The 24,265-nt window shown below is 35.4% G+C and overlaps 1 protein-coding gene across 1 annotated transcript; it reads right to left on the bottom strand.

Annotated features, from left to right (window-relative positions):
• Positions 1 to 4,399: 4,399 nt before the first annotated feature.
• On the bottom strand, positions 4,400 to 24,265 carry LIPN (lipase family member N). The gene is made up of 10 exons (XM_024254059.3): positions 24,181 to 24,265; positions 22,766 to 22,881; positions 22,014 to 22,131; positions 19,709 to 19,907; positions 17,517 to 17,626; positions 15,010 to 15,146; positions 12,954 to 13,100; positions 9,397 to 9,468; positions 8,785 to 8,856; positions 4,400 to 5,938 (listed from the first exon to the last, which is right to left on the bottom strand). The coding sequence occupies exons 2-10, from the start codon at positions 22,871 to 22,873 to the stop codon at positions 5,705 to 5,707; spliced, it is 1,197 nt and encodes a 398-aa protein (XP_024109827.1). The 5' UTR covers positions 22,874 to 22,881; positions 24,181 to 24,265; the 3' UTR covers positions 4,400 to 5,704.

The raw sequence follows: 24,265 nt of genomic DNA, 5'->3' as shown, positions 1-24,265 counted from the left end.
TACCAGCGTATGGTGAGATGGTGGATGATCTCCAAAGGTCACTCAGGAAGGATGTGGTTACCACTAAAGCCTGGCCACATGTGAATTGCAGCTGATAAAAATATTGCATCTTCTTTGGGGAGTACTTTCATTTTTTAGAAAAGCTAATGCTAAGATTTTTTTCTTAAAAAACTCAGAATAAAATATAAAAAAAAGAATATACTGAAATAAAAAGAATATGGTATGAAATAAAAAGAAAAAAGGTTAAAAAGGTGGCTTTCATATGTAATATTTTACATACACCTATCCAGAAATATACGCATAGATATGTATAATTTAATACATATATTAATATACATACATAGAAAGATACATAAATTTAGGCGAAACCAACAATATCCTGGAAAAACATACCAAAATTGATGCAATGAGACAAACTTCATTTGTAATGTTTAATTTCCAAACCCTGGTAGTAAATACAGATGTTCAGTGTAGTGTATTTTATATGGTTTTGCAGGTCTGCAATTGTTCATAATAAAAATGCCAGAGTTTGATGGATAAAGAAAGATGGACAAGATAAAGAAAAACTGAAAGAAAACTAAAAATAATTAAACACACTGGACACTGTAAAGCACAGAATTGCATAGAAGTACGTTAGTGATCCTGAGAAAAACTTGATTACCAAGCCCACAGGTCAGAGAAAAAGACAAAGAAATAAAAATAATCTTTGACAGAGAAGATGGTAGACATTGAAGAAACACACAGGTAACAGATTATTGACTAGATTAAAACAAAGGACTAAAAGGAGTTGACATCAATATTCGAAGTCGTGATAGAAGAAAACTTGGGTTAAAGAAACATGTAAGTGCAGATTGAAAGAGTTCATTGCAAAATTAAAATCAAAGGGGGTAATTTGCAAAAATATGCTTGCTAAGTTCGTTTCATTACAGAGATGAAAACAAAACCATGATAATATAAAACAAGTATATAAGCAGAAAGTTAATTATTTTCTAAAAAACCACAACACGTTACCTACAGATAGATAAAAACAAAGGTGACTTTACACACTTCTGTTGTAATGCTGAACTCCAGAAGAAAATAGAAAAATGTCTACAGAATTTTGTGGTAGAAAGATGTTTTAACCTTTTGTGTTAAGGCAACAAAAAACCTTCTCAGACACTCAAGGGTGTAAACAATATTAAAACATATTTCTTCCTGAAAAAAATTACTTGAAACATATCAAATGGCTAACAGGTATATCAAAAAAGTGGAAAACAAAGTTAAAATTAGATAAATATAAATAACTATGGAAATACACATATGTATTATGCTAATGCCAAAAAATACACTTGAAGCTACTATCACACTATACTTAATGATATTTGCATTTTATAATTATTAAAATACATGTGTAACTTTGTAATATGAGTATGTATTTCATTATAACATTAAACATTCTCAGGTTCCATGTACACCTGACAAGTCTTGTGGAGTATCTGGTCAGTAATTTTCCCTTGGCTTCACCCCAATACTGATTTGTTTGCTTCTGTTTTGAATGTTCAGAACTCTTTGAACCACACACTGTTGAAGTCATAATTTCATAGACTCTAGGACCAGGTTTTCATTACCTAGAGTTTCCTTGGGAATCTTTTCTTTGAGGTAGGGGTAGAGTGGCAGGATGTGGAAGGTATTTGTAAGTGCTTATTTTGTTTTTAATTTATTTTTGTGGGGGTACATAGTGGGTGTATATATTTATGGGATATATGAGATACTTTGATACAGTCATACAATATATAATCACATCAGGGTAAATAGGGTACTCATCACCTCAAGCATTTATCCTTTGTGTTACAAACCATCCAATTATACTCTTAGTTATTTTTAAATGTACAATTCAGTTATTGACTATAGTCACCCTGTTGTGCTATCAAATACCATAAAAGTGCTTATTTTGATTAAGCTTATTAAGACCACATCATATCCCAAATAAATAATCTTTCTTAGCTAAGTTGACTGCTTTGATAAGGAAAGAAATTCACACACAAACTAAAATGGCAAATATGTGTAGAAGGTACAAAAAGAAGAAAGGTTTGATTCCAGAATTCCTCCATAAATGGAATTTATGGACAATCTTATAGGAAATAGAATGGAGGAGAATGATGAAACTTTCTTGAAGGTGCATTCCATAGAAAGCATACTGTTTTTATAGAATTTACCTTTTTATATCTATATACTAAAAATTGTTGGTGTTTTATATTAATGCTTCACATAGATTTTTAATGATTGCACACTATTATTACTGTGATTATTTTTATTTGGTTTGGCTCTGTGGGAGATATGATGATGCTGATGGAGGTTTTGACAGAGCTAAAGACATGTCACATCTTGACAATGGCTGGAGGAAGGACTTCATAGTCAATCAAGGTATAAATACTAGCAATCTGTTTTCAGCCTACTCCAAAGCACTTCTTAAATCACATTAGAACTCTAAAATGTAATGAGAACCACGTCACTGTTTTGCAATTTCTAAATGCCAAATTAAAATATGAATCAAGGATTGTGTAGTCAAGTCAATGGGAATTCTGACTTGAGTAACATTTTCCCTTGAGGCAGTGTACAGATTACAGAAGGTATTAGCACAGAAAATTTAGCTTTGGGTGGGACTTGCAATTAAGTCAAATTAATGAATCTGAACTGAGTGTTTTTTTTTAAATTTTCAAGACATGCCATTAAGCAGTGAAACACCAAAAAGATAAAGCCAAAACTTGGAAATAACCCACGCGTTTTTCAGTGAGTGAATGGTTAAACAGACTGTGGTGCATGTATACCATGCAATGCTATTCAGCAATAAGGAGGAACAAACTTGATATATGCAAAAACTTGGATAGATCTCAAGGACATCATGCTGAGTAAAAAAAAGCCAATATCAAGGCCACATACTCCATGATTTTATTTATAAGACATTATAGCAATGGAGAACAGATAAGTTGTCAGGGATCAAGTTCAAGGAGAGCTGGTCATAGTGGTAGTGGTGGTTGACCATAAAGGAATAGCAAAAGTGAATTTAGTGTGGTAATGGAGAGTTCTACATCTTAAATGCTTCTGTTTTCAAGCTACTTAATATTTATTAGGGCAGTAGACTTACACAGAACTCTCCAAAAAGATAATTCAGAAGCATAATAAAAAGTGATTTAAGGCGGGCGCGGTGGCTCATGCCTGTAGTCCCAGCACTTTGAAAGGCCGAGGTGGGTGGATGGCCTAAGGTCAGGTGTTCGAGATCAGCCTGGCCAACACAGTGAAACCCTATCTCTACTAAAAATACAAAAAATTAGCTGGGCATGTGATGGGCACCTGTAATCCCAGCTACTCGGGAGGCTGAGGCAGGGGAATTGCTTGAACCTAGGAGGCAGAGGTTGCAGTGAACTGAGATCGCACCATCGCACTCCAACCTGGGCAACAAGAGTGAAACCCTGTCTCAAAAAAAAAAAAAAAAAAAAAGTGATTTAGAAGAGGGAACAGTAATTCTAGGGCATATAGTTCAGGCAAAACGTTTCAGAAATGGTGGTATTGTGGCCAGACCTTGGAAAACGTGGGTAACCTTCCTATGAGAGGAGAATGCAGAGGTGATCAAAGTTGAACAAAGCCCTGATGGTGAAACACGTGCCTTGTTCTTTGGTTAATGAGTCTCAAAAAGGCCGTCACTTGAGCAAGACTTCGCCTCTCTGAAACTGATTGATTATACCGTTTGAAAGAAATTCACCAATGTTCTGAGTCAGAATTTACATTTGACATCAATTTGTATTGAATAACATTCATGTTATTATTTACCTTGTTTTATTAAAAATAGCAATGGGATATTGAGGCTTGGGAAACTAGAGGAACCTGGTAAGTCTGTTTCAAGGTTGTGAGCCAAATTTCTTGCTTTGTATAAGTAAGAAAAATAAGGAGAAACATTGTCAACATATCCAAAAATTTGTATTACAAGTCTGTGGCCAAGTTCCCCATCAGTAAAGTGTTGCTAGACTCCATTCCTGCTTGGAAGTCATCTTGGTATTCCAGACAAAATAATGAAATGTATTACAATTAATCTGACTGCACCTAGCTCTAGTATTATGACATTTTTCTGGACCCTAGAGCCCTCCAAGGCATGATTCTCCTCTTAAAAGTAAGCTTTTTAAGGCTTTTAGAACCATCAATTAGCCTACATAAAAAAGTATAATAAATTACGTATTCTTTTATGTTTATCTTCCTTTACTGAATATTAAGTTTGTAAGATTTAGACAAGTTGTAATATTATGTCATTACTATATTAAAAATTAAAAACTATAAATCACTCATCATGTTACTACCCTGACACAACTAATTTTATTTTTTATATTGCTTCAGTTTTCATTATATACAAATATTTTATAAAGTCATATAATTGTTTTAATATTTGTATATATTTGCAATCACATAGTTCTACCAGTTTCATTTTCTTCTCTTCACATAACATTATATCATGGGTATTTTTCCATATTATCACATGGTTTTCATAGTGACCATTATTCCCCATCAATACATATACATTAAATTGATGAATGCTAGTTTTGAGAGGAGAATGGCTCCAGGGGCCAGCAGCTTGTGGATTTGCCAGCAAAGCAGGAAAGTATTATGGAGCTGGCTCTGGATTTTCCAAGGATCATCTCTCTTAGCACAGAAGGATATCGGCCTGCATCAGAACGCTTGATCAGATTTACAAACTTGCTCAGAATCTTCTGTTGGCATCTTCTAATCCATTTTCTATGTAGCAGCCAAAGTGATCGTTACAAGAATATGGCGATCAGGTTTCCATTAGGTAAAATATTTTGGTGGCTTCTCATTGCTTTTAAGATGGAGGAAGAAAATACTTAATGTTTAGAGACTATCTAGCCTAGTACTTTCTGCTTCCATCTTTAGCTTAATCTTTTATTGTCAGTTTCCTATCTGTCAGTTTTTCATGGAATGTTCAAACCCCTCAAAGAACAAAAAGCTTGTAAAGGGGGCATTACATGCTAAACAAAGAAGCCTCCCTATGATTATAAAATGATATTGATGCTGTACAATTTATTTCTGCTTTAATAAGGAAGATTTTATGCATGTATCCTATTATGGGTTCAAGATTCCGTTTCCGCAGATAGCCAGGGATAAGATTATAAGAAAAGAGGGCTTCTCTGGAAGAATCTTTGGGGACTTTTTTGAATTTCTGATGTTGAAAATACCTAAAAAAGTAAAAATGTCTATACATATTCAGGATAGCTAAGAAACTTTTATAAAGAAGTTACAGGCCCTCCTCCTAATCCCACACTCTGTCCATTGCCCTAGCAATCCATAGAAATAAAATGACACAGAGGTTTCCATATAGGACCTTAAAGGAATTTCAGTGTTCCTTTGAAGCTTGAGACATTTCTATACTTGATGGTATGCCCTAAAAATTACAATTTAATTAGACTTAAATACCAGATAGAGTAGCAACTTGTTTATCTTTTTGCCTAATCTACCTCATTGTTTATAAGGACCTGTAGATGGTCCCATGCAAAGATGTCTCTAAACATAAATAACACTAACACAATTAACTTGGAAAACAGACTCCATTGTGCATCTCCCCCAGGGTGCTGGGGGACAACCTCATTGTTGGTTACTATTTTTTCTAAAGTCCCTTATGAGCTTGGAAGCAACTTTTAACTGAAAAGTAAATGCATTGCATTTAGGAATATGCCTTCATTAAAGCTATGATTTCACTGTACATCCGTTGAGGGGCATCGAGGCCCCAGACAAAATCAAAGTGGTTCCAATCTGGCAATAGCTTAAAGTAATGAAGACTCTTGATTTGAGGGAGTATCCTGGCCACATCCTGGGGTGTTACGAGGATATCATGTCCACCAGCCCAAATAGCAGTAGGCACTTTCATGGCAGTCAGGTCATATACAGGGGGATGACTCTGTGGGAGAGAAAGCAAGGGCATTCGTGAGAGGAAGCTCCTCAAAGCAATAACTACAAGGGCTGCTAAATGAATGTGGACGATGGCCATAGTTCTGTTAGGCACCAGCAACATATGAAGAAAACATACAATGGTCTCTACCTTCAAGAAATTTGCAAAAGAGAGAGCAAGGCAAATATTTGTATACAAAGTAAGGTATGTTAAATGCCATAAACACTCCCAAAATAAAATGGAAATAAAGACAGAAAGTTATTTCCACCTGAGGGCTTCATAGAAAGAGGGGTCCTGTGAAATGACTCTTGAGGGAAGGTTGCATTTTGACAGCAGAGATGAGGTGAGTGGGAGGCAGGAAGAGTTTGTAGGCTATGATCAGGAATGGCAAGCTTCCCAATGTACCTGGAGAACAGAATATATAAAGGAATATGATAGGATATAAACTTGGAGGCAGATAATCAAGGTCTGAATGTCAGGCTAGGAAATTTGGACATATTGCGGAAGTTTTGGAGACAAGAATCATTTCTCAGAGGTCTGTCTTCAGACTACCGTATGGGCAACAGTTAATGGAATCACCTAAAGAAAGAATAGGTTGAAGGCAAGTCCTGAAAAAATCTAGATGAGCCATAGAAATGGTCCAAATTAAAGCTATGCTGACTTCTCCAAGGAAGAAAGAGAGTTTTGAAGAATCCTTGGGGAATGCTAATGATTTCAGAGTGGTGAAGGAGGACTAGCCACTGCCTGGGACAAAGGGAACAATCACAAACAGAAGGAAAATCAGAAATCATTGTGTTATGGAAGTCCAAGTCAGGGGACTGAGTTGCAAGGAGACTGTGGTAATGAACATAACACATTTCAAAAGGTGAAGATAGGCCATTGAATTTGGCAATTAAAAGCCACGGGTGACTTTAAATAGGGTAGCTATGAAAAAAGATGAAGACCTAAACTACATTGTACAAGGTTCAGGAGTAAGTGGAAGAAGCCCTCTTCAATACTAAAAATATGTTGATAAGAACAGAGTGATGTAATGATAACTGGATAGAATTGATGGTCTTGCTTGTTTTTCATAAGGGACAGGAGAATGGAGTCAGGAAGGAAGGGGAAGTGAGAAGAGATGAGATCAAGGGCACAGGACTGGAATAACTTGGAAAATAAGAGGACCATCATTTTCTGATAGAGAAAGGAAGGAAAGAATCAAGAAGATAGAGACATTTTGAGGTAGATAAAAGTTAAGAAATTTCATTAATGCAACACATAGATATTGGGAGCCCAGTAATTGTCATGTATTCTTCCAGATGAGAAAACACTGGTGAACAAAATGATGAGAAATCCCTACCCTCATGGAGCTTACATGGGTTAATTCTCTTATACTCAATAAAATATAGATATAGCAGAGATAATGTTGTGAACTTGAGGAGAGGGCAAACTGTTGAGACTAGTTTTTTGGAGAGAATGTAATAAAAATTGGCATCAAATGAGATTAATTCACAAAATAGGACTGGCTTGGAGCAGAGTAGGACCAGCTAACCACAGACAAATTCTAAGGACATTAACACTCTCACATACTTTAGTACTTGACCATAATGATCTTGAGTGTGTGTGTTTATTTTGTTTCATTTTCTTGTAAATGTAAACAATTTATAAATATAGCATGTTTATTAAAAACAATGGAAGAAAACAGACATATGTAAAGTCCAAAATGAGAGTCCCTTACTGTTTCATGTCCATCCACTTCTTTTCTTCTTTCTTCTCTCTGAAGATAACCACTTTAACATTTACTGTTTTTTTTTCCTAGACCTTTTCTAAGCATTTGCAAATACATGCATTTGTGTCTATAAATAGTCTCAGGAGCAGGAAAAAAACTTTTAGGGGTGATAGAAACGTCATATATTTAGATTGTGGTGTGGTTACACAAATAAATATATTTGTCAAAACTCTTTAAATGGGACACACAAAATTAGTAATGTTATTGTATGTAAATCACATCTTAAACTTATTTTTAAAAATAAATAAAATATACATGGTCTATCTCTTGTAGTGGTTTTAAGGATTAGTAGAATTATTCCTCTAACAGGCCAATTAATTACTAAGAAATTGATTAGTTTGATTGTTTTGATCCTCAGAAACAACTTATTAATAATCGATCTATAGTTGCACCAGTAAATAGCTTAAAATATGATAGACTGGGAAAATACTTAAAACAATTTAATTTAATTTGCTTAGTTCATACTTATAAGCCAAGACCCTGGCTATGAGAACAGAAAGGTGGTGACAGGATTGATTAAAAGTACAGTGCTAAACAAGGCTACAGATTTTTATGTCATAAAGCTATATGGAGAAAGATGCCTTATGACCCAAGTCTTCAATGTTGGTTAATATTTATTCAACTTTCATGTGGAATTCTAATTTTTCTGTTGGTATTAAAAAGTGTATATTCATTTATGCTGTAAAGATTTTTATGAAACAATTTCTATTATGTAGCCATTAAAAATACATTTAAAAATCCCTCAGTTATATTAGTTATCTCTTACTATAGCTTAAGTAAAATATAAAGATTAAAAGTTGTATAAAAGCAATAGAATACTGAGAAAATTGGAATAAATACACCAAAATGTTAGTACATCTGGTTATCTCTGGGTGGAAGGATTACACATTATCTAAGTTCCTTTGTATATGCTTCTTTAATTTATAAATTTTCTGAAATAAATTTAAATTAAAGTTAAACTTTTAAAAAAAAAAGTTCTATCAGTATAAATGCCACCAAATGACAGGTAGGAGTCTTTCCATCCTCAAATAATTTTTTATTATAATTTATCAAAATCAGCACGCTGGGGTTACTGTAAGTAGCTCACCTGATTGTAATGTTTCATATTATCAGCTTCATTTCCCCAGTCATAAGCTCTGAATTCATCAGAATGGTAAAGCTGAAACAAATGTTTTTTAGAAAAAGAATAGGGTAAGAATCATGAAAGCTAACAGCAAATTTTAGAAAAATACTGTATGGTAGGAAGAAAATAGGGCTCCTAGACCAGAAGGATGTAAATACCCATTTTACAGTTATGACAAATGGGGCTCAACAGAAAGACGAGCAATACCCCCCTTGGTTTAAAGGAAAAGTTCATGGAAAACCAAGCCTCATTAGAAAGAAGTTAAATCCCAGCTACTTCTCTCTGGAGAAGTCTCATTTCTCCTGAGGCTTCCCTAGTTTACCTCTTGCTTCAGTTCAGGGCCTATTTTTAAAACTCTGATTTAAGATGGTGTTCATTTATGTCATCTACTTGGTCTGTACCATAACATCCTTTCTCTTAAATTCCAGGGAAATCAAGGCATACAGAAGGCAGAAAGGATAAACTGGAAGCAAGCTCTTAAGATTCTTAGGGTAGGCCTGTTAACAGGGTCAATTCTGTCTTTTTAAATATATTGAAAATAAGGATTGGAATGGTTTTCCATGACTAAGACTCTACCTGTTTTATATGCAGAATGTTCTGTATTGATGAACCAGTGGGAGCATGTGACATATACACATCCATTCGACTCTAAAGGAGATAAAACTCATATTACAGCAATTGCCCAACAAAATTTTGCCTTTCAGAATCAGAGAAAAATGATGCACAGAATTAGCGAACAAGACTGGGGCTTTGAAAATAACAAGGTAGAATTATCTAGATAAATATACCATTTATGTCAATACTTGAATGTGAGTGAACCACAAGCTGACTAATGGAATGGGCTGCTTGACAGCACACCTGCACCAGCTCTGAATCTGTAGGATAATTTGCTTATTTTAAAGTAGAAGGAACAGTAATGGTCATCATGGAGCAAAGCCAACTAGGAAAGGTTCTATGTGCAAGTGTGGGGGTGATGAGTGCATGTGCAGCCAGGTGCACTGTCACAGATTAAATCAGAAAATCAGGAGTTCAGGCCCTGTTGTTGTTAATGATCAGCTTTGTGAACTTGGCCACCATATTTAACATCTTTGAGTTTCTGTTTTTTCATCTATTAAATGAACATACTAAAAGTCATAGTACCAATTTCCTAGGCTTTTATGGGGATAAAATAAAATATTGCAAAAGTAAAACTAAAAGCCAATTTTTTCCAAAGGTTATTTCAGTATTTGTAAACATTATAGAGATGAAAATTATAGAGATAAAATAGTAATCATAATTCTATGTCTTAGAAAATAATCTAATTAGAAGAAACTATTAAAAATCTTTACTTTTGAACAAGCCAACTTTGAACAATGGTTCCTTATGGGTTTCAGTCTAGCACAATTTAGTGTCTTAGAGAATAGGGGTACAGAACAATTATCTTGGGACTGGCTTCACTGTAACAGCCTCATTGGCTGCTATTTGGAATATGGTAGAGACAACTGTTCAACCACACCAGTCTGCGGATGTGAACTCTTCCTCCTCCTCCTTCCTGAATTCTCAATAACAGAAAATGAAGAGATGATAAAATAGGACTGCTGCTTCTTCATAAAGAGGGGATCCCATCTCCCTTCCACCCTGTCCTGTTATTTTGCAGGTTCTATTTCAAAACAAAAGTCACCCACAAAGAAAGGAACATGTGAAATAAGATGCAGGTTTATATGTGCTTCTCTCCTTTTTAGGATTTTATTTTTAATCCGATATATTCAAATCCAATGAATTCAAATTGACTGTAGTAAGTTATGGCTGATTGAGAGCATGTAAGAAACTGCTACCCATTATAAAACATCCATTCTCCTAAATTTCGCCAGGGAATAGAAGAATGAAGCTGCCTATTCACTTCCCCAGTCTTCACATTCAAGGTTTGTTGAGTACTTAATCTTCTATGTGTAGCAGACATCTACCTTCATGGTTCCACTTAAATTTTAGGCTTTTTTTTATTTCAATGAAGAATGTCATTGGTATTTTGATAGGGATTGCATTGAATCTGTAGATTGTTTTGGATCATATGGACATTTTAACAATATTGATTCTTGCAATCCATGAACGTGGAATACCTTTCCATTTTTTAATGTCATTTTCAATTTCTTTCATCAGTGTTTTATAGTTTTCATCGTAGAAATCTTTCACTTCTTTGGTATGGTTTATTCCTAGGTGTTTTATTTTATTTGTAGCTATTATAAATGGGATTATTTCTTGTTTTTTATTTTTCTTTCTTTTTTTTAAGACTATTTGCTCTGGCATATTGAAATACTGCTGAATTTTGTATGTTGATTTTGTATCCTGCAAATTTAATGAATTTGTTTATCAGTTCTAGCAGGTTTTTTGTTGGAGTCTTTAGGTTTTTCTAAATATAAGATTCTGTGTAAAAAGAACAAAGCTGGAGGCATCACATGACCTGACTTCAAATTATACTACAAACCTGTAATAACCAAAACAGCATGATACTGGCATAAAAACAGACACATAGACCAATGGAACAGAATAAAGAACCCAGAAATAAATCCACACACTTATAGTCAACTAATTTTCAACAAAGGCATCAAGAACATACATTGGGCAAAAGACAATTTCCACAAGAAATGATGCTGGGAAAACTAGATATCCATATGCAGAAGAATGAAATTAGATCTCTATCTCTTGCTAGATACAAAAACAAAATAAAAATGGATTAAAGACAAATTTAAGACCTGAAATTATGAAACTACTAAAAAACAAACATTGCAGAAGCACTCCGGGACATTGGTCTGGGCCAATTTGAGGTAAGCCCTCAAATGCACAGGCAACCAAAGCAAAGATGAACAAATTAGATTACATCAAGCTAAAAAGCTTCTGCAAAGCAAAGGAAACCATCAACAAAGTGAAGTAACAACCTGTTGCATGAGAGAAAATATTTGTAAACTACCCATCTGACAAGGGATTAGTAACCAGAATATATAAAGAGGTCAAATAACTCAACTGCAAAAAAAAAATCCAATTTAAAAATGGGCAAAAGATCTGAGTAGACATTTCTCAAAAGAAGACATACAAATAGCCAAGAGGTACATTAAAAACATGTTCAACATTACTAATCATTAGAGAAATGCAAACCAAAACTACAATGAAATACTGTCTCACTCCAGTTAAAATAGCTTTTATCAAAAAGATAGGCAATAATGGATGCTGACAAGAATATGGAGAAAATAGAACCCTTGCACAGACTGTTGGTAGGAATGTAAATTAGTACAGGCACTATGGGAAAGAGTATGAGGGATCCTCAAAAAACTAAAAGTAGAACTACCATATGATCCAGCAATTGCAGTGCTAGGTCTATATTTAAAAAAAATGGAAATCAATCCATGGAAGAGACATCTGCACCCCCATGTTTAGTATAGCACTATTCACAATGACCAAGATATGAAATCAACCTAAGTGTCTATCAACAGATGAGTGGATAAACAAAATGTGGTACATATAGACAGTGGAATACTATTCAGCCATAAGAAGAATGAAATCATGTCATTTGCAATGATGTGAATGAAACTGGAGAACATTACATTAAGTGAAATAAGCCAGGCACAAAAAGACAAATACTGCATGTTCTCACTCATACAGGGGAGTTTAAAAAAAAACTGACCTTATAGAGATAGTGAGAAGAATGATGGTTACCAGAGGCTGGGAAAGGTAGTAGGGCTAGGGGAAGGATAAAGAGGCATTGGTTAATGGATACCAAAATACCGTTAGAAGGAATAAAGTCTAGCATGCACAATAGGATGACTATAGTTAACAATAATTCATTGTATATTTCAAAATAACTAGAAGAGTCAAATTAGAATGTCTCTAAAAAAAAGAAATGATAAATGCTTGAGGTGATGGATATCCCAATTACCCTGATTTGGTCATTACACATTGTGTGCTTATATCAAAATATATGTATCTCATAAATATGTGCAACTATTATATACCCATAACCATTTTTAAAAGCAAAAAAAAATCTGTCTTTAAGGGTTTGGAATACCATATGAATTTATACAGGAAATAGATATATCAAAATGAGTCAAAGGAAAGCTGGAATTTCTTAAGGTATCAAATGGCCCTATAATTATCATACAAACCTGATTCATATTTTTCTTGTTGGATCCAGCCCATAAGGACATAAATTCGCTACATATCAACCAGAGTATCTTATTGTTGCAGATTTTGGTAGAAGCTATCTTCGTTTTCTTATCTTCTAAAAAGAAACCTTTTGTACCAAAAACAGCCTATGAAAGTAAATAATAATTATCTTTGAATGAGATAAAATATTTGCAGACTATCCATATTACAGGGGATTAGTAACCAGAATATATAAGGAGCTCAATTCAATAGCAACAACAAGGATAACAAGCCCAAATAGCAATAGCAAAAAACCAAAATTCAAGAATCATCTTCAGACTTCTTGACATTTCCTTCATTCTAGGAAAGAGCCATGCTTGGGGATCTATTTGTACTTACTGATTTAGTCAAGGAGACCAAATTATTCAGGAAAAGTTACTTAGGAATGTATCTCCAGATGAGGAAGAGTATCAAATATTATTTACAAGGATATTGCAATAAAGGCCCTCAATCCCAAATTCACTTCTCCATAGTGAAGCTTCCCTGTATTCTGCCCAGTCAGTGCTTGCCAATATTTTTTTCTCATTAATTGGTACGAAATGTGAAACAGTTTTTCTTAAGGTCAAATAATACCTTGAATATAAGGGAAAATCGGGGTTTTCCATGTTACCCATGTGCACACTGCATTCGAGTACTGTCCCAGATTAGCCAGCTCTCAGGCTGAAAAGTAGAGAATGGCGAGCCAAAGAGAAGGAACCACTGAACAGAAAAGATATGATAATGTCACAAAGGCAGCACAATTGAAAATTCCAGGACTTGGGAAAGTAAACTTGAATGGGGATTCCTGGTGGGGTCTTGGAGCTTCTGGGGGAAACTGATGGAAGAAAAGAGCAGGATATGGGACTTACAAGTAGCAGGAATATTGACAGCGGGAAATGTGAAACTGAGATAACCCAGGAACATTATTTGCCTTATAGCTGACCTATGTAGGAAGAGCAACACATACAACACATATATGTATTTACAGATAGATGTATCTCTCTCTGAATTTAATTTAACAAATTAGTTTGCTCATGCTGCCCAAATATAGAAAACATTAAAACCTAACTGATGTAAACACATTTTGAAATAAACTAGAAAAGCTCTTGAATAAGGAAGTTACATCATTTGTGCTCTCAGTAAACAATACAATAAAACTATTATCAGACCAATCATTAGGCCCTATGGAAATTCTTCCTTGTGTTAGCTCACAAATAATTTTTTTCCATTCCTACCACTCTACCCCAAACCAATGTCTCATTTTCTTATATATGAATTATTTTGATATTCTAACTCGTCTCTTTGACTTCAATTTTGGCCCAAATCCATTTTATCCGTCATCCCAAATTCAAAGGCCACTCTTGAATTTGATTAAATGCTATCTATGTTCATTCTGGCAATGACCTTTGTAGAGAAACAAAAGCAAACAGAAAAAAAAAAAAGCAAAACAACCCTTTAATAGATTAAATTCCAAATCCACAATTGGCAACCAAATGACTTTTTCAACTCTTGAAAAATAACCAATAAATATTTGAATTAATGCTTGAGCTGTAATACATTTAGGCTTTGGAATCTTAGCTTTAGTAATTAGGGCAAGTTTCTATATTGGAAGGAATATATTAATCAGGTTTTTCTAATGTCAGAATTGGACACATCAGTGATTATGGGTAACTTGAAGTGTCTTTCATTTGGGCAATGTGAATTCATTGACCTTCCTGACTAAATGGAACAAAAAAAACTTGGGAAAACAAGAAAAATCCTTGTTGTCATATAGCACTCAGCTCAGCTAGAAATTCTGACATATACTCAGCTCTGCTGATGACCTTGTGTAGTAAATTGTATTACAGAACCTGCAGATACTATGGCACAGACATGCGCACATGCGGGGACACACATACACAAGCACATACCCACAGAGTCTAAGTTCTGTAGATTTTATCTAAATTTCCTACTTTTACTTTACAGTAGATTTGAAAATAATAAGGATTTATGATCCAAAATGAGATCCTCATGTACATGTTGTTGAAAGGAGCCTACCTTGATTATGGAATTTGGAAGTAGAAAAAACCTGGTAAAAATGCCCGTGGGATATTTGAATGAGATCGTAGGACCCAAGGCAAAATTCATTTTGATTCTTTGTGCCAGTTCAGGCATGGTAGAAAAGGCTACAAACCCTGAGAGAACAGGAGACAAGACAATCTTGTAAAAATAAATACTTACGCAATGTTTCTAACAAAAGTGGGGCTCTGCTTAGTCTTTTTTCCTTCTATCGTGATCATATTGGGGATGAATTAGAAGTCTTCTGAGTTATTCTATAAAGATAATCTGCCTTCAGTCTTCTCTGCTCTCAAGTCTCCAATTTTATTTTATTCTATTTATGGACAGTTTGACTTGATTGGGGGAAATGGAGTAGCTGGCAGGGGAAAGGTGATGGTTAAGCTGCCGGAGTAGCTACTGCTGTGTGAACTGAAGGCGACCTCACTTCCCAAGCATGGGGTAAATGCTGGCAACATTCTCATTTCAACCCTAACTCTTAGATGCCAGAATGAATCACAGAGCTTCCAGAAGCAAATAATCAGTCACAGGAGGTGAATTGATTTCTTTCTGCAGCATCACCCAGTTATTCTAACAGGTTTTCTTTCTCACTATAGAATGAAATTTCACTGCTCCCCGTGCCTTGCTGGGTGTTTTTCAACCCTCTAGACTCTTCCCTGTTTCCAAAAAGAAAGGGGCTTTCCCTAGTGTCCATGATGGCCCAGTAAGGACCAGGCATCTCCATTTGCTTTGCTCTTTCAGCGGTAGCATTGCACCCCTTTTTATATCTGTGAGGATGGAGATCAGCACAACACTGGGTAGGCTAGGGAGAATATCCGTATAATTTGGTTTCCAGAGGTCCCTTCCTGGACCTCCACTGGCATGTGTGTGTGTGTGTGTGTGTACTGAAACACTTGTTGAAACATTGAAACTGTCTTGGCCAGAAAAAGAAGAACTGAAATAATTGACTGAACAATTGATAAAAAGACTGAATCAGGAATAGTATTTCCCCAGATGGTGTTTGGAAATGTGTGGAGGTGAGATTTTTGAGGGTCACGCTGACTGCAGAGCCCTGTTTAATGAGCTGGGACCTAAATGTCCTACAAAGAGTGGGTGCTCCTTACATAACAGAAATTGCTCTGTCCAAAATGCAAACAACAGTCACTAAAAATATTTATGCCCTAAATGCAACACAGAGCACAGATAATCAAATTCTCCATGGTTTTTTTTTTGTTTTTTTTTTTGTTTTTTTTTTTTTTTGCAGATCAAGTATAAGAGCATATCTAAGTCCTACCCACTTTCCAAAACCAACTAAAGTCATTCCTTCTCTACACCATTTCTCCCTTACCCCATTGGTGAAATCAGATACATCTGGTTTGAATCTGTGTTCTGAACTTGTGTTTCGTCTTCTATGAGATGGGGATAATAACATGTGGGTTGTTTTGAAGATCAGAGGGAGATACTGTGGGAAAGGTCCTGAACACAAGACCCTACACATAACGAATGCTCGATAAGTGTTAGATACTATAATTTGCCTATTGGTGGCATTTTTGATCTCCTATGAGTTCTTTGATACTTTTTTAGTATACGCTGTCTGATGCTAACTGCCTGTTCTGAGCTTGGAAAATGCCTATCAATCTAAAGTACTAATTAATATATGTTTGTTACTGATGATAGTGGTGATAATGAAAATATTTCCCTAAACTAAAATATTGCATTTTCACGTGATTTATTCTCTTAAAATTGGAAACTTTAGTGGAAGTTCAATGACAAATTCAAAGCTTTTATTAGTATGGGTTCCTTTCAACTTTTACTTGGAACTAGATTATTGATTTCTTTCCAAAATATCTGGAAAGTAAATTGTAAAGTAAATTAAGTAAAGTAAGTAAATTAAGAAGTAAATTGTCAGCTTAAAAAACTTTAGAAATTTCTACATAGTGCTTACATTTACTTGCTATCTCATAAATACTAAATCACACACCGAATAGATAAGCTCAATTGATTTATTATAGTAAGCTTTTGTGTTCCAACCCACAAACAAATATAGCCATGTCTTTTCAATTTGTTTAAATATAAGTATAAGCCCTTCCCTTTTATTTTTTAAAAATCCCATTTGGGTTGTGAGAAAAAGATGATTGATGCACATTTATTATGTTTCAGCCATATTCCATGGCATTAAATTTTACTTTTTCAGCTCAGAGGGAATCTAGAAACTTACTCTGCAGAATTATTTCTTTGAATTTGGAACACATGTTATTCCTGGGAAATTGCATCACCATAGTCAATATGCTGCTGTGACCAGAGACCCAGGAAAGGTTTGCCCTACATATAGTCTGTGCACTGCAGGCTCACAGGTACTTAGAGTACTAGGGTTATTCCCAGCAGAGGACAGGGAATTGAGGGCACTATAAGTAACAGTTGTTTTATTCCAACATAAAGGTGAACTCCTGTAAGACTCTGAGAAAACTGACCCTCAAAAGCACACCTAACAGTGACCCTCATAAACATACCTATTGTAGTGCCAAGTGAATGTCCAATGAAATATAATTTCTCCTGACCAGTTTTATTTACAATGAAGTCTATTACTCCTGGGAGATCATATTTGGCCATTTCATCAAAACTGCAAAATAAAACAGGGGATTTTATAAATACTTGCAAGTTTAAGTTTAAAACTCAGAGCACTTGCTCACTTCTTTTTTACACACAGATTCTATGCTGTTTACTTAGATTCAATGTGTATTTCATTATTTATCCAATTACATGTAGGCTATTGTAGCTTTTTGTTTTTCTGCATATGTACATTTTACTTCCTTATAAGAGGAACACTTTCTAAACGGCGAGTTAATGGGTGCAGCACACCAGCATGGCACATGTATACATATGTAACTAACCTGCACATTGTGCACATGTACCCTAAAACTTAAGGTATAATAATAATTAAAAAAAAGAAATATTCAGATAAAAAAAAAAGATGATCAGGCTGCACCCTCAATTGTAAGAAGGTAAACTTGGAAGGTGTAACCCAGTGCTCCCCAAAGTGAAATCCCTGGAACCCCAGTTCTTTAATGTTAATGTAATCCCTTTAAACCCCAGGGATTAAAACAGGAATAAGGTTTCAGGTCAGTTGCAAAGGTATCATTGTTCAAAATAACCCTTGGCAAGGGCACAGGAACTATCTTTCTTCTATCTTTATAGTAAACCAATTATTCATTATTGTTTGTACAATAAACTGAGGATTTAAAAAAAAAACAAAGAGGAACACTTTCAAAACTTGTTACAAAAGATGTTTGAAGGTCAACCTTATGATTCCTCCTCTTCCTTCCCTTCTCTTGCTTTTCTTTGCCCTCCCTTTCCCCATCTGGCTTGTGTGCTTCTACTTCTGACTCCCACATGAGGCTTCACAATTCTTAGGGCCATTTAATACCCATCGTTGGAAACAGGGGTTTTGTAAATCATGATTCTACCGTTTATGACCTTTGCAACTCTTGAGAAGTTACTGAAATGCTCTGAGCCTATGTTTTCTCATTTGGGAAATAAACAGGGTAGTGCCTGGTTTATAGGGCTGCTAACGGGGTTTAATAGTATGAAAGAAACGACTCTGGCTGCCAGTGGGCACTCAGTAAGATGTTGTTAGTAGTAGTATTCCTGTCCATGTGGATATATAGATATATATTTAATATATACCAACATTCCGTAGTACCAGTATTTTGTTCTTCAGACAGGAGGAACAAAAGGGCCTATATGACATTTAGTCAAATCAGGTATTCCATAAGTTAGAAGCCTGTTTATTAAAAGAACATGTGAGGAAATCTATAGATTGGGACTTCCAAGAGTAGAAGAATTGTGACACCTCTTAAAGACTAGTGATTCAATATTTCCTGATGCTTGCCCCTGCCCAAGAACTCTGACCATAACATTCTATTCTATTCCTCCACTATTCTCAAACTTTCAGTGGGTACTGAATATTTTATTAATGTAATAGGAATACACACTCTGTTCTAGCAGCAGGTTTACAAACCAACAGGGAGCTTAGGCCTGAAGAAAGAAAGTCTATTGCAGGCATCAGCCTGTCCTCTGGTGACAGCTGAAAACTCTTCCATTAAAAGAAACAATTAAGATATCAAAAAGATTCTTCTTCATTGCCCATTAACAAGGTTTTAAAAATCTAATATTGGAGTTTTCCTGAAAATGGTACTATGTGTAATCTCAATCACAGTTTCTCTAAATCAATAAGGTCCTGGTCCAAATCATCTTTACACAGTTGATTGGCCATCCAGGAGAAATGACTTGTAAAATTATCACTAAAATGAACATAAGCTTTTTGAGGTCAGAGAGTTTGTCTGTTCCCTGTTTGAATGTTCGGGGCCTAGAACAGCGCATACAGTAGCCACTCAGTAAACATTGGCTGAAGGAATGTGCACATTGCTCATGATAATTTCCTGAGCTGTCTCTGTGGACATACTTTTAATGCATAGAATTGATGGAATTGGATGTAACAGTGATCTTGTTGAAATGCCATACTTTACCTGTGGGAGAATCAGTGAAAATCAGAGCTTCTTGCTGTTTCCCTCCTTTGAGATCTTAACAGAAACTACAAGGAGCTATATGACTTCAAGCATCAAAGATTATCATTAATAGCGTCCACATTATTTTTTTTAATTGCCTCCAATTTCCCCCTTGAGTTTTCTTAGCTAATATTTACCTAAAGGCCCAGAATTTCTCATCTGTCTCAGAGAGTGTTTTGTGTCTTCTTGACCAAGTGTTTCCCCGACTGTTTCCCATCCATACATCATAACCTGCATCTGCTAGAAGGAATCCAAGGCTTCCGTTGGCATAATTCTCAAGCCAGTAAGCATTGTCTGCAAACAAGGCATGCTGCATATACACAACTGGCCGGGGACCTGGGCGGGGGGAAGGGTAAGATGAGAGAGGGAGAAAGAGAGAGAGAGAGAAAGAGTGAGAGTAATTTATGGTAAACAGAGCATGTCAGAAATATCACAGAAACACACACACATACACACATGGTAAAACAAAAACTGTTTTCACTTTTCCCTTGTCAATAATATAGAGCATTATAATCAGGTAACTTCAATTTCTTGAGCACATATTTTGTACCTGGTGCTACGTTGACCTATTTATATGTATTAGCTTACTAAATTCTTGCAACAACTCTATAAACTAGCTGCTATTTTGAGAACCCTCATTTTGTAGATGTGGAAACAAACCTTTATGTAGTTAAGTAACTTTCCCAGAGGGCCACCCAGATAAAAAGGCCAGAGCAGGGACTCAAACCCAGTTCTTTTTATGTCAAAGTCTGTCTTGGTAACTACTCTGCTCTATGTATTCGTATATACAAATTTCCTGGGTGTGGTTTACAAAGACATGAAATTTATCATGCTTACTCAAGTCCTATAGCTCTTCCAGGCAGGAAGAAGAGGTGAGTGTAAATGGACACTGATGAGTTCCTCACCAAATTTCTATTCAAATCCCCATCCTCTGCCCAGTGGAGAGCATTTAAAAACTACAATAGTATATACTCAGCTCAGTGTCCCTCTGCCAACTTCCAGATTTCTGAGGGAGAGAGAGCATTCAGGGAGATGCAGAGAACCAGGGCGGAAGGTCAAATAAGGCACTATAATTTAATGACTAAGAGCACAGGCTCTGGAGCCAGCATGCCTGGGCTTAAATTCTGGTCTGTCAGCTTGCTATTTGTGGACTTTAGGCCTCTTAACATAACCGGTTGTGCCTTAATTTCATCATTTGTGAAATGGTGACTATTAGTGGTACCCATCTCATATTGTTGATGAGAGGTTTAACTGATTTAAAGTATTTAGAACATTACATCTGATGAATGGTCTTTATTTCTAAATCTTTCCAAAATTATCTCTCCTTAAGCAAAACCTTTCCCATAAAAGTTTTCTCCTTTTATATTTCACAGCTCCTTCACACATGTGCCTGGGATTGCCAGATTTAGCAAAAAATAAAAACAAAAGTAAGCAAAAAGATCCAGGATGCTCTACAAAATTTTATAAATGGTGATAATAGTGAATAAATAATGACTTCTTAGTATATCTTAAAATGAGACTTATAAAAAATTATTTGTTGTTTATCTGACCTTCAAATTTAACTGGGTGTTTCATATTTTAACTAGTAAAACTACTCATATCTCACTCTCATTTTTCATTCTGAAACTGGAGATATAAGAGGGAGAGAATGTCCAAACATGACCTCAGCTGCTCCTTAATGTGTGTGGTGGGAGAAAAGATGCAAAATGAACATGGTAAGCAGCTGCCAATAAATTATTTGCTATCGAACCATTGCAGATATTTTGGTTATTCTTATCATTTCTACTTCAGAGGATTTGCAGTTAAATTTTCCCTTTTAAGGAGTATCATTCCCCTGCTATGGCATGGCTGGCTCCTCATTCTAGAATTCAAGCCTTATTGACACCATACTCTTTCATTCTATGAACCGTCTGTCCCTTAGATCAAAGTGTATGTGGATGTTAAGGTTTTCAGTCCTGGAAAACTTTTCAGAAATGCTGTTGTCATTTAACTAGATTGTTTTTTTATCCTGCAGAGGGAGGCCCCTTTATTTTGGTAGGGGCAGGAGAGGCTCTTCTTGGGTGCTCCAGAGTCAATTTCATACAACCCAGAAAATCTCCTTCTGACAATGAGGAGATCCATTTTCCTGGGACAAAGCAATTTTCCACATGATAAATCAGTAATGAGGTGACAAAATGTAGGCTCCGCCTTTCTGTTTACACCCTAACATGTACGTCTGGTTGCAGTTAGCAAGATCAGTCTTGCTATTTGTATTTTTAGGTTCTTGTCTGTCTTCAGAGAATTATCAGGAAAAGAGTAAGCCTCCCTGTTAACTATTTAAAGACTAATCCAATAATTCAAACCAATTTTGATAAACTCTGTTGATGCATATCTAGCATTAAATTCCTCCTGAGAAGCAGGAGGTCAATGCAGTCCCCTTTTCAGGAGAGACATATCTTGTACCTGTGCTCCTAGCATGTCTTCGCCCATAAGGAATTCTGTTGACAAGGAGTATGTACCCATCTTCAGTGGTGACTTCATACTCTTCACTGGGATAGCCATTGTAGATGATGATTTCACTCTGCCCAGTAAAAATACAGTTGTTAGTGGAACTTCTCCAAAGGATATAAAAAGGAATTAAAACAAACCATCTGCGGTGTGCTTATTAGGGTGTATTATCTGAAATTTGTAGCACCAGGTAACTGTAAAATTAATAAATAAAGTCTAATACAAAATAAGTAGAATGTTCAAAAATATCTACTATTGGCTAATATTTTGGCGGGTTGGGGGAAAATTTAGCGTTGACACATTCTTTCTGACAAAGCTATATTATCAAGTCAATTGTCTTTTGAGACCCCTCTTGGTTTAAAAGTAATAGAACTATAGATCAATAGAAGGCAATCATGTATATCAACAAATAGCTTTATATTCTTAAAACATAAATTCAAAAGAGGAGGTTCTATCTATCTATAGATAGATAGATAGATAGATAGATAGATAGATAGATAGCACAATAGCACAATTTTGGTTTTCATTACTGGACAGTATTCGTTTTTCAGCCAAAGATCTAACTAGCTTGACTCTTGCAGAGGTTAAAAACCATCTACATTTTGTGTGTTTTATCAGAGATTTTCTGTTACAACAGGACCTTTTGTAACCTCATAATCCATTAGTCCTGCTTTATTTGATGTTCTTCACAGTTTTCCATGACTTACAGTATTCATCCACACCTCAGGATTCACTTCATTTTCCAAATCAAGAAATCCACCAGCATTTAAAGTTCCACAGATCAAACAAGTTGTTGTTAAAAGCAGCCACATCATAGAAACGCCTGGCATAAAACATTTAATATTCACAGATTAATTTTATCTATCAATATTGATTAATGAAATAAAATGATTAGTGAAATTATTAATGATTAATGAAAACTTGAATAACACCAAAGGCAGATAATGTATAAAAAGGAATAAATACAGTGAACTAACTTGGAGCACTATTAATCTATTTTTTCATGTGGAAGTTGTCTTGATTATAATCCGGTTCCTAAAATGAAATAAATTTAATCAAGTATGGAGGCATTTTTGGTCTTATTTTAATCAAGGATGAATTGCTTTAAGTCTTTGTTTGCCTACAATTTGCCAAAATATCTAAAGATTCAGAGGACAGGTTTTCATACTATGGCCAAATGAAAAGCGGAGGTATCCCCTAAGTAAGCCCAGTATCCCACAAAGTAAACAAGAAAAATGGATAAATAAAACTTTAACCAAAAAAAAAGCTTATGATTAGTTTCTGGTGATGTGACTATTTCTCTAGTGGCACCCAAAGGCAAATTTTGCATATTTCAATGTGCAGTCTCACTTCCTTGCCATGGTTTAAAAGTATGTCTGTTCAAAGGTAGACCAACACTGTAACACTAAACAGCATGCTCATCATATAAGTGTTGCAGTCAAATGGTCTAAATTTGAAGTCCAGCCTCACCACAGAAGAAGATGTCGAACCTCAGGCAAGTGTTTTAATAGCTTTGTCTCTTTGTTTCCTTGTTAGTAAAATTAGGACGATAATGTAACCTATCTCATAGGGTCATAGTGAGGATTAAGTCATATATAACACTTAGTGCAGTGTAAGTTCTTAATAAATGCTTTCACTATTTTTCTTATAAAAATGAGCAAGAGATAAATATTAGGGATAATTCACTATAACAAAGTAATATTTAACTTCTAGAAATGCAGTTTACTTCTGAAGCTAAATAGCTTTGCATACATTAGCTATCTGGTTGAAGATCATCTTATATCTGCAAATGTTATGAAACTTTTCAAATTGTATGAAACTAATAATAAGTTACTGAGTGCCCTTATGGCAGGCATTACTCTTAATAGTTTGCATATGTTATTTAAGCTCCCAAAATCTCCATAATTTTGGTGCTATTATTATCTCATTTTATCAATGAAAAAAAAAAAAAAAACAAAGGCTTAGAGAGATTTAAGACCTGCTCGAGGTCACAGAGCCAAGAGGTGACAGATCTAGGATGGACACTCAGGCAGCCTCACCACTGCAGAGCTCTTGCACCTGACTGCCGGTGCAACTGGCACCTTCCAACCTGCCTCCTGGTTATGATAGATCTTCATCTTACCTAGTTAGATGAGCTTCACCTGCTCACAAGGACTCCTTATTGATGAGGAACTTCTGAACTTTTGCTTTTGACATCAGGCTGAAGA

Source organism: Pongo abelii, chromosome 8 (genome assembly GCF_028885655.2).
Source record: "Pongo abelii isolate AG06213 chromosome 8, NHGRI_mPonAbe1-v2.0_pri, whole genome shotgun sequence".
Lineage (NCBI taxonomy): Eukaryota > Metazoa > Chordata > Mammalia > Primates > Hominidae > Pongo > Pongo abelii.
Note: the sequence above shows the minus strand (reverse complement) of the source record. Positions and strands in the feature narration are given on the sequence as shown.

What these genes read in the sequence shown, in the direction of transcription:
- LIPN (XM_024254059.3), bottom strand. Translation starts at nt 22,873, where the DNA reads ATGATGTGGCTGCTTTTAACAACAACTTGTTTGATCTGTGGAACTTTA. An exon ending in CTGAGGTGTGGATGAATACT is followed by an intron (nt 22,132 to 22,765) that starts GTAAGTCATGGA and finishes TTTACTGGGCAG; the next exon opens with AGTGAAATCATCATCTACAA. An exon ending in GAGAAATTCTGGGCCTTTAG is followed by an intron (nt 17,627 to 19,708) that starts GTAAATATTAGC and finishes TTTATTTTGCAG; the next exon opens with TTTTGATGAAATGGCCAAAT.